This window comes from Phragmites australis, chromosome 21 (assembly GCF_958298935.1).
Source record: "Phragmites australis chromosome 21, lpPhrAust1.1, whole genome shotgun sequence".
Classification (NCBI taxonomy): domain Eukaryota; kingdom Viridiplantae; phylum Streptophyta; class Magnoliopsida; order Poales; family Poaceae; genus Phragmites; species Phragmites australis.
The window spans coordinates 9,760,934-9,771,898 of record NC_084941.1 but is presented as its reverse complement, the minus strand read 5'-3'; the positions used below and the strand labels follow the sequence as shown (position 1 = coordinate 9,771,898).

The 10,965-nt window shown below is 43.2% G+C and overlaps 1 protein-coding gene across 1 annotated transcript; it reads left to right on the top strand.

Annotated features, from left to right (window-relative positions):
- Window positions 1-6,175: 6,175 nt before the first annotated feature.
- On the top strand, window positions 6,176-8,317 carry LOC133903876 (acireductone dioxygenase 4-like). The gene is made up of 5 exons (XM_062345348.1): window positions 6,176-6,364; window positions 6,526-6,598; window positions 7,313-7,407; window positions 7,518-7,757; window positions 8,125-8,317. The coding sequence occupies exons 1-5, from the start codon at window positions 6,353-6,355 to the stop codon at window positions 8,251-8,253; spliced, it is 549 nt and encodes a 182-aa protein (XP_062201332.1). The 5' UTR covers window positions 6,176-6,352; the 3' UTR covers window positions 8,254-8,317.
- Window positions 8,318-10,965: the final 2,648 nt, after the last annotated feature.

Below are 10,965 nucleotides of genomic sequence, written 5' to 3'. Positions count from 1 at the left end.
CGGACCGTGAGTGATGAGTCCATCGATCGCCTCGCCTGAATCGATCCACGCCCGATAATGTTCTGGGCCCTGTGTGATTGATCTCCTTGCTGTCTCTGTGCCGCGCAGCCTGCGTGGCTGTGAACTGCGGCCCTGGGGCGTGCAGGAAGGACGAGGGGTTCCACTACCACTGCCAGTGCGACTCGGGCTTCGTCAACATGCTTAACAACACCAAGTTCCCCTGCGTCGACGCAAACTGTAAGGCGGCCGGCGGCGGAGGCCGGCCATCGATTCGTTAACCAATAACTTGCTCCATCGGGTTCAGGTAATTCGCCTTGCCGGCATGAACGTAAGTATGTCGCTGCATGCAGGTCTCATGGGCATGCATTGCCCCGCGCTGGATGATCCCGCTCCGCCGCCCCGCTCGCCGTCGCCGCCTCCGTCATCATCGCCGGCGCCACCCGGTAATCACGACTCCCGTGCATGCAACAAAGGATCAAGGGCCTTGGGTTGTAGGATCACCAAAGCTTGCGCACTCTGATGCGACTTTGCAGCCTCTGTCTCGGTGCAGGGTCTACTGCAGTGCAGCTGCTGCTGCTGCTTCTGGTCCCACTCGCCATGGCTCAGGTCGTGTAGTAATTACATGACAAGATGCGGCAAGCCGACAATGCAGGGAGCCATGGATCGATCGAAGAAGGCTAACAAATTGAAGCTGGCTGGCTGAGAACCTGAGCTGATGAACTCTACCTGTAAAGGCACACTTGTAACATGTATTTCCACGCACGCGATCGACTTAATTCGTCAGGAAACACGGAAAGGATGTGAGAAACGCAAGGCATTGTTTCTCCCTGGATCATATACTCTATCATATTATATATTTACTAACTGTAGGCTCCTCTAGACCTCCACAGTGATCCTTGGGTGAGACGTGCTAAGAAAAAAGAAAAATTCCTAGAAAAAAGAGCAAAAAATACGATCATTAATGAAAAAAGAGCAAAACATACCATCCTTAATTTCGTAGGACCTAATTATACATCTAAAGATCTATGGCCGATATGAATATAGAAACAACACAATCAGGCTCTCCCTATAGCGGTGTTCGTCAGTAGGAGTTCCTTCGTAGCACAGATGGACTCCCTTTGTAGAAAAGAAAGAAACAATATGCAAACCACGGACTCGCATGCACTCACGCATGCATATAACATGTCAGCCGTTGAGTTCAACATATGGTTTATACTCCAAGCTAGATAAGCATGAGCCTTGGCTAAGATTATTATTGTAGTATGTATTTTGATGTTATATAATGCGTGATATATCATCTAATGTGATCAAAAGGGCTAGTGCGACGGTAGCCTTAAACTTTGAGTTAAGGCCATAGGACTTAGTTTGAGCAGAAAGCCAGTGCATTGGAATTATGTGTAACTCGCAGTTCAAAACAGTTGAATAAAAACTAAGTATGATCATTAATTATGGTTGTTGGTCTCAGGAGAAGATATTCATTCCCCACAGTTCCCAAGTTTTAAGTTGGTAAACACTGTAGACCAGTTCAACACTGGACCAAGTTTTATGGTGTTATACGAGTATATGATCGCTTCAGCTTGTGGTTAACTTATTTTTTCATTTGATACATCATCTCTTGCATGCGATTATTCTTTATTCTGTACACTTGAATCACTTGATATGTACAAACCAATGTGAAAACTTGCCGCTGCTAGGAAATCAGCTGGATTGCTGTTAGAGCTCACGCTTCCGCAATTAAGATGTATCTACTATTAAAGCTAAGGTTTATATTTAGAGCTAAGGTTTATGTGAATTAGACATGTATGATCCTAACACCGGCGTGCCACCTCGTGGCCAGGGACTACGGCCACACGGACATGATGGACGACGCCACCCCGGGCGCCAGGGGGATGCTGACGCGCGCGCTGTGCAGGAACGGCGGGGCCAGGGCGCCCATGAGGCAGTTCGTGGGCGGCGCCAAGGTCGCGTTCCTGAGGAAGTGGGTGGAAGACGACGGCGCGGCGTTGGACGGCATCAGGGCGCGGCCGGAGCAGGCGCCCGTGGCGCTGTCCATCGTGGAGTTTCTCGATGAGTAGCTGCTAGGATTTGACATCTGCAGGGTGGTGACGACTGACGACGCTGGAAATTAGAAAGAAGTTTGGCCGGTCGAAATTACAAATGAAATTACAAGTACAAAGACGAAATGGACATGTAGACGACCGTAGCCTCTGCTCTCGTGAGCGCTCTGCTCGTAAGCACCTGTGCGTGAGTGCTCCTGGGTCCTGGAGACATGACGAGCTTGTCGGACCCAGAGTCCCGACAGGCTTGCCGTGACCGCGTGATCTCGCCGCGCTGGCGCGGAGGAGGGCGCAACCGTCCCCGGCACACTTGCGAGCCGCCATGTACGTACGTGGGCGCGCGCGTACTGTGACTGCGAGGGACGTCGTCTTGTAAGCCGAAACGACGTACCCGCCTCCGCCGCTCGCCGTTGCCCATAGGTGCAAGGAGCGTCTTCGCCGGCGCCGGCGCCGGCGCTACGCGCGTAGATCCGACCGGCTCCCCTCGGTGTCTGCCGCCATGTTGATGTGTCGACATGACAAGGCGCGACAGCAAAACGTGGCGCACCTAACAGTGATCTCAATGCTGGACCGGACCTAAGCTCCTGACCTTGGACTTGCTTTGTTATGTGAGAGAATTTCTTATATATTATTAAAAGATAAAGTAATTCTCTATTTGTCACTTTACGAAATGAACTTCTTTATTGCTATTACATCTAACTCTCATTTTTTCCTCACCACTTTCATCCATTTTACTTATAAAAAAGATATATTTGCCCTTTGAAAAGTCACCGACCGTTAATCGAAGTTTAAAGATATTTAGAGACCAAATCATAGAATATGATGTATTAGAGAGTTGTAAAAAAATTTCTTTATGCTTCGGTAGAGTTTTTGAACGCTGAATTTGGATGAATAAATCAAGAGATATGAATTTATGAAGTCGTGTTGTTTTTCAACATTTGTGACTATGATTAGGCATAGCAAAAGCCAGAATTAACTTTTGTGGTGAATATCAAAGTTGTAAAAACTTTTGTGTAGATAATTTTAATATGTGTATTTGCTATGTTTACTGTTTTAGAAAAATACATATAAAAATAACAAGATGAACTGAGTTATGCATGCTTTTTTAAAAAGGATCGCATTCATTGTCTATATTGCATGATGAGTTCATCTTGTTATTTTTATATCTATTTTTCTAAAACAATAAACATCACACATTAAAATTATCTACACAAAAGTTTCTACAATTTTGGTATTCACCATAAAAATTAATTCTAGCTTTTGCTATACCTAATCATAGTCACAAATGTTGGAAAACAACACGACTTCAGAAATTCATATCTCCTGATTTATTCATCCAAATTCAGCGTTTAAAAACTCTATGGAAGCATAAAGAAATTTTTTTACAACTCTCTAGTACATCATATTCTATGTTTCGGTCTCTAAATAGCTATAAATTTCGATTAACGGTAGTGGCTCCCTAAGAAGAAATATGTCTTTTTTATAGGTAAAATGGATGAAAGTGGTGAGAAAAGAATAAAAATTAGAAGAAGTGAAAAATAAAGAAGTTCATTTTATAGAATGGCAAATAAGAAATCATCTTATTTTCTAATAGCAAATAAAGAATTCTCTTGTTATGCAACTTAACTGACCTGTTTTTATAGAGATTGGCGTGCTGTATTGGCATTTGGACCCTAAGAAAACCTGAAAGCGAGGATACAGTTCTCCGATAAATTTCAGTCACCATATGTATCCATTTCACTGTGTGTGCTGCTTGTCTTGTGTATGACATCCCCAACTTGATATGCGTTGTTTCCTGAAGGATCTTATTGAGAGACGTCCTGATAAAACTGGAAAATTATGAGGAGAAGATGAAGAACTTCTTCCGTGAGCACACGCATATATACTGACGAAGGGATCTGTTACTGCTTGGATGGCAGCGTGTACAAGTCAGTTAGGATTTGGATAAAAGAAGGGGATATGATCCTCCTACCAGCTGGAATTTATCATCGGTTCGCCGTTGACAACGCCAACTATAAGGAGGGTACCAACGGCATCTTAAGATGCATAGGTAACAACTGATCATAGAATGTGTTTCATGAGCTGAGGCAATGCTAACACGATTTCAGGACTAAGTGCACGACATATCTTGTACTATCAAAAAGGTTCGTGTCTTTCTTTTTTCTTTTTTTTGGCAACACACTTGCTTGAATGGTGATATATACTCCTTGAGGACCAAAGGACTACCTTTTTGAGACAGATGTTAACTGAATTGTGACCAAAGGATTTGTCTAGAGCAAACCACTCTGAAGGCTAAGCAAAATGGAATAAGTGCCAGTACCAGCACCTGCCAAAAGAGGGGGCATTTGATTTTTTTATCACTCTACCATTCCGTAGAGAGGCAAATTTGCTACCGGCTCACTGTCATACACTCAAGAGGCTCATTTGTCATTCTCAACGAGGAATTGACACTCTGATAGATTAACAAAAAGTTAAATATTCCAACAAAAAGATACCGGACAAAGGCATGTTTTTTGCTTGACCACTAAAAAAGCAGGATTTCGCTTAACAACTGAAAGGATAAATAGCATAATGCTTTTGAGCCCATTTTGCTACGAATAAATAACATTTAATTTTTATCTCAAATAATTTAACTACATGGGACATGGAAACTACTCAAAACATATAATCGGTTTTACAAAAATGAAAATGTACTACAATGTTTCCTAGCTCAGTCTCTTTCAATGTTCCTAGACGATAGTCTAGCATATCTAAGATGATGATTAGATGCTAATCGAAGGATTGGTGTACAATTTAGAGGTAGACGTAACTCTAGATGGCTAGACCATCTAGATGGCTAGACCATCTAGAAGATCGACTTTGATCATAGATGACCTAAGTAGATGGAGCTAGACAGTTTGTATTGCTGCCTGCCGACTCATCTATCGTTGCCTAAATACTGCAAAAAAGCCATGCCGGCCGCCTGCTCTCGGTTAGCATGTGCTCGCATCTCGCCGCGTAGGCTGAGGCACGGTCCCGCGTGCTCACCGTTGAGGCCATGACACACCATGCTGTTTGCGAGACATAGTAGCCACCTCTGTAGTTCGATTTGGGGAGGCACAAGCCTGACAATGGTGCTTGCAGCAGGCGGCACGCATGAGCCTGCCGGAGGAGAATCATTCGATGTGCAGAAGGCGGCGCACACGAGCCCGACAACAGCACGCACAAGCACAACAACACGTGAGATGCGTGCTCAAGAGGCTATAGGCACGGGAGGGAAAAGGGGAGACGGGTAGGACGACGACGAGGAGGGGTAAGGGAAGGACCAGGGTTGAGTACCAGCCGCCGGGGAACAACTCGAAGCCGGAGGCAATGGATCCTGTGCGTCTTTGGTGCGGGATCCCCGCACCTAGCTCATGTGCGCTTGAAAATTTTTTATTTTTATATTTTTAAATAAAATTACAATATATACTATCATTTTGAACAATTATCGATCTAAAACTATATCATCCGTTAAAAAGACGACAGGCTATATATCATCTGTTGGAAGGGAAATATGATTAAAAATAAAAAATATTACGTTCCAATATTTTCAATATTCAAAATAATATCGAAATAGTCCTGACAAATTCTGAAAAAATTATGATGTAAAAGATGCTATCATCTAGCTCTTTAAAAATTTCAACTCAAATAATTACTTATGTAATGAGAAAAAAACATAGTTCAGAATCTGTACAAGTTATATTTTTGTATAAAAATTTTCAGAGAGTTAGGTGGTAATATCCTCTGCAACATATTTTTTTTAAAAAAAATCATGAATAGTTCGATAGTATTTTGAATTTTGAGAGCATTAGAACACAATATTTTTCGGTTTTTAAATATGTTGCTTATTGGAAAGGCGACGTGTCGCTGTTACCTAACAATTTTTTAAAATGGCTGCATATATTTATATTTTTATTTAAAAAATGTAAAAAAAATCTGTGCTCGCGCGTGCTGCTGTCCGTTTTGGATCCGGGCCCGTCATCTCTCCTCGTGCTCCTGTTGGGCCACCGGCGGACGTGCCAAAAAAAAAATCAGTGATTGCTGTGGCTGGCCTAGGGAGGAGAAGAAGAGAAAATAATCCCTGTGGCTCTCTTCCCATCGGCAAGCTCCACCACAATCGCACAGGACAGGACAAACCCAAGGAGGAACAATCTGGGCTCTGGAACAATCCATCCTCCTTGATTTATACGCTCGCACGGAGTCCGCCTGAAAGCCGGCAGCACACAAGGGCCAGGCCAGGCCAAGCGAGCGAGTTAGCTCCCGTCCCACTCGACATGGCTCTAGAGGTATGGATGGATGGCCGTGGTCTTTTCTTGGAGTCCTGAATCCTCATGAGTTTCTGTTATGTTTGGGGTGATTGCTATTTTTTTCTGTTATGTGCGAGACGATTAATTTGTTTGCTGTGCTGATTTGCGTGTGCTCTTGGTTCTTGCCTTCTTCGGTTTAGGCGTGGATGGTCGGGGAGAAGGGAGAGGACCTCGACGGCCCTAAGGAGCTCCTGCCCCTCTCCAAGCTCGAAGGTGCTCATGATGATTCCTAGTCACATTACTCCTACTCTTCTTGCTTGATCTCTTGGTTTCTTGGTATGCCTACAGTCTAGTATTGCAACAAGTTGGCCTATTGGTATGAGGATGTATTTGGGGCTTTTCCCTGTTAATTGTTATGCGCTTATGCTCTTATGCAACTGCTTAAAGAGGGACGTGATGTTCGACTGATCAAACCGTTTCGATCTGTTTCTGTAGATTTAGATTTTGGTTGACTTAGATATTCTGAAATCAACAATGACTTGGATGCTTTGTCTGGTCAAAGTAGCATCCTGTGTGCAATACCAGTGTTTCCTGAAGAGTGTGGTTTTTCAGCAAACTCTGCATTGCTAATTGCAATCGTCACATGTGTGAGTGTCTCTGCAATTGGACAGAAAATATCGATTAAGCCTTTTTTTTCTTGCATGACAGCTGCTTTTGAAAAGCACCTACTTTTTAGTTAGTTGCAAAATTCAATTGATTAGTAAAAAGTCGTGTAGTTAATTAGATTTTACAGCATAGGAACTGCAAAGCCCCAAGCTGATCCTAAACTGTACCACCATGGTTCTTGACTTGTTGGCCATGTGGTGATTAACGTATCAATTAAAGTTGACAACCAGCTAGCCAAAGTGTTTAGAGAGTCTGATAAGTGATAAGCTCTTGTGCTGGACTGCTTTGCTATGCAACTTATCATACCTCTGTTTTTTGCAGAGATTGGGGTGTTGTATTGGCATTTGGATCCTAAGAAATCTGAGAGCAAAGAAGAGCTCACAAAAATCCGCAAAGACAGAGGATACAGCTACATGGTTTGCACCTTGTTCTAATCTTCTATGAACTTCATCTCTGTGTTCTGCGGTCTGCACGTCTTGTGTATGATATACTGATATACTAATCTGATACGCGTTGCTCCCTGAAGGATGTCATTGAGATATGTCCTGACAAACTGGAAAATTATGAGGAGAAGGTGAAGAACTTCTTCCGTGAGCACATACATACTGACGAAGAGATCCGCTACTGCTTGGAGGGCAGCGGGTACTTTGATGTCCGTGACAAGGATGACAAGTGGATCAGGATTTGGATAAAAGAAGGGGATATGATCATCCTACCAGCTGGAATTTATCATCGGTTCACCGTCGACAGCGCCAACTATGCGAAGGTACCAACAGTATCATCGATGCATAGGAAGCGCTTGTTTGATCTTCTAGTAATCTTTTGTGTCACAGTTACACATACAACTCATATGATCTGTTTTACGAGCTGAGATGATGATAACATGATTGAAGAACTAAGTACAAAACATTTGTAGTACTACCAAAAGGTTTCATGCCAAGTAAATTTTTTGGCAAAACACTTACTCGAATGCTGATACTCCTTGAGGACCAAAGGAGGTTCAGTTGGTTGAAATAATTGTACATTTATGATGGATGTGGCATTTTGAAAAAATTTCTATGGAGATGGCCCTTTTTACGACCAAATACTAACTGAATTCTAACCGATACATCCTGATGCCTTCACATGTGCAGCTCATGAGGCTTTTCATCGGAGAGCCAGTCTGGACTGCATTGAACCGGCCTCAGGACGACAATCCTGTGAGGCAAGAGTATGTCAAAAATGTGATGGGGAACACTGGGTTTGCCCTTGCAGCACACTGAGTCTATCACCATTCGTCTACATACGAATATATGATAATTTGGGGGCTCATGTATATCACATATAGTATCATACAGTTTGACAAAACCTTGCTGTATCATCACGAATCATGAAACTGCATGTTCAATTAATGTGTAGACATAAAACTGCCACTTATGGGGATTTACAATAATACAATGTAGTGGTGTTTCCATGTATATGATGTCCTGTTTGGTGTAATCTTTTTTCATTTTTGTGGCTGCTGCACAAGCAGTCTGCGTCTTATGACTTGGCCTTGTGTAAGGTACGAAAACTAAAACTGCCTGGGACAATTCAATCTCCAGCTGATGGGAACCTTATGCAGTTAGGAAAAGCAGAATCAGCTATTAGGACTGAGTAATGTATTTTTCAGGCGACTTTCGTGCTGCCTGGGACAATTCAATCTCCAGCTGATGGGAACCTTATGCAGTTAGGAAAAGCAGAATCAGCTATTAGGACTGAGTAATGTATTTTTCAGGCGACTTTCGTGCTGAGCACGATGTCAGTTTCTATTGTTCTTTCAAAACGTACGGATTAACTGGTGACAACCAAATCCCAATTTTCCAGTTTCCACCAAGAGCCCGTTCAGAATTGGCTAATAACTTATGTCTGCTTTTTGGTCTATTCCCAAATCCCTAGTGGAGGAAAATAACTCTCTTGCTAGCCCTCGCGTCACTCTCTAGGGTGACTCAGGGGCGACCAAGCCTCCGCATCCTCCCCCCACCATGAAAACCAGCTTGGCACAACTGTTACCGCCATCATCGGCTGGTGGTGGTGGTGGCAGATAGCGGTGGATCCAAGCGGCCTCCATCGTGGTCTTCCTCCCCTCCCTCTCCTTCCATGTTCATCTTCTCCAATCTGGTGGCGACAGTCGTGTGGTTAGGCGCGGTGTTGGTCATATTGATGTGAGGACAACTGGATTTGTGCGCCTTGTTGTTAGTTCACTGCCCAACACCGAGATCCACACGATGGTAGCTTTGCTGAGCTTGCTGCTGATGTTGACGACGGCGCCTTACCTCTCACCTCTTTGGAGGTTTATCGTGGCGCTTCCCCCCACAAACCAGGGGATTCTTTCAGCTAAAAACTTAGTTTTAGTTTTCCGAACGGGTGGTGGTGGCATCTTCAATGCCATGTCTTCCTTGGAGGAGGTCCTTCCCCCACGTTTTGGTGGTTGCCGACTTCGGTCCAACGTTGGTCAGATTGGTAGTAAGGTAACCAACATCAAGCCTAGTTTAGCTAGGTAGTCAGTTAGGTGCGATAGTTCATTCTATGGTGCTATGAGCCTAATTTAGCTAGATAGTTTGCTTGCAGTGCTTGTGGTTTAGCTCGGTTTTCTTTGATTAACTGGGCGGTGTATGGTTTGACCTTGTTTCCCTTAATATAAGGCAACTTCTTACATGAAAGTACTCCTGCCTTTAGTTTAAAAAATCCCTAGTGGAAATGGGTTCTTAGGGCTTGTTTGTTTCAGCTAGAGATTCTGAAAAGCAGCTTATAAAAGCTGGATTGTGAAAAGCTGGATTGTGAAAAACTTTTAGACTGTAGATTCTAAAAAAATTTAATGAACAGTTTAGTAAAATGGACTTTCACAATCTATCAAAAGCTGAGAAAAACCAGCTTCTCAGATTCTCACAATCCAACCAGCAGATTTTAAAAAGCTATAACCAAAAGCTGCCTGTTTGTTTCAGCTTCGGATTATAAAAGCTGAAAGCCAGAATCCGAAGCTGAAACAAACAGGGCCTTATTTGATACTTGGTTTATGGTTGCATTGATGTTGGGTCACCACTGTGTTTACAAACACTTTTAGAGAAGATGTGCATGGTATATGCTAACACTAGTTATTGTACTCTTTTAGCATCAAATTATGTCGATATATTAATGATAAATCATCATCACTATAGATTATTACCAACGTCAGTTATTGTACTCTTTTAGCATCAAATTCTCTCGATATATTAATGATAAATCATCATCACTATTGATTATTACCAGTAACTTTGACGTTTTTTTGTACATAGTGTCATTTGAGCATGAATTGTAGAATCAATAGAAAAGACAACAAAAGTAGGCACAATTGGACTTCACTAGAAAATAGTTGATCACCACCAAATCTGGGCCAGTTGGGGTCTAGATTAGGAGGTTGGCACGTGTCACTGGGCCTTGTGTCACGAGACATTGACCTTCAAGAGACCCTCTCGACCCATTCAGGACCAAGGCTTTCCCCTCGTGCAAGGCTTACAAAAGCTATTATAATTCACTGACACAGATATTCCAAAAGCGTAAATATAGAATCTAGAATTGCCAGAGATTTAGACTTATCCTCAAAAGTCTATCTCGAAAAAACTACACGCATTGGGACCACATGAAAACCTTAGAACATTTTCTAGAAGAAGGAAGAACAGACCTAACAAAAGGTGGTGGCCGCCAACACAGGTGGTGGTTTGTGCCGAACTGCACCACCATGTGCCATGCGGTAACCCTAGGGTTTGCCCCTAGCGGCCACTACCTCCTTTTCAACACTATAAAAGGGGACCCTCTCTACACATTCCAGGCATCGACAAGCCTAGAGCCAATCTCGGCAACACTCATGCTGCTTTAGCCTAGGCTAATTTAGACATTCTAATTAGATCTCTGGATCTACCGCCATCAAGGTACACCCGTCTAAACAGGTACATTGTCTTGGGTAGGCTCCTATGTTC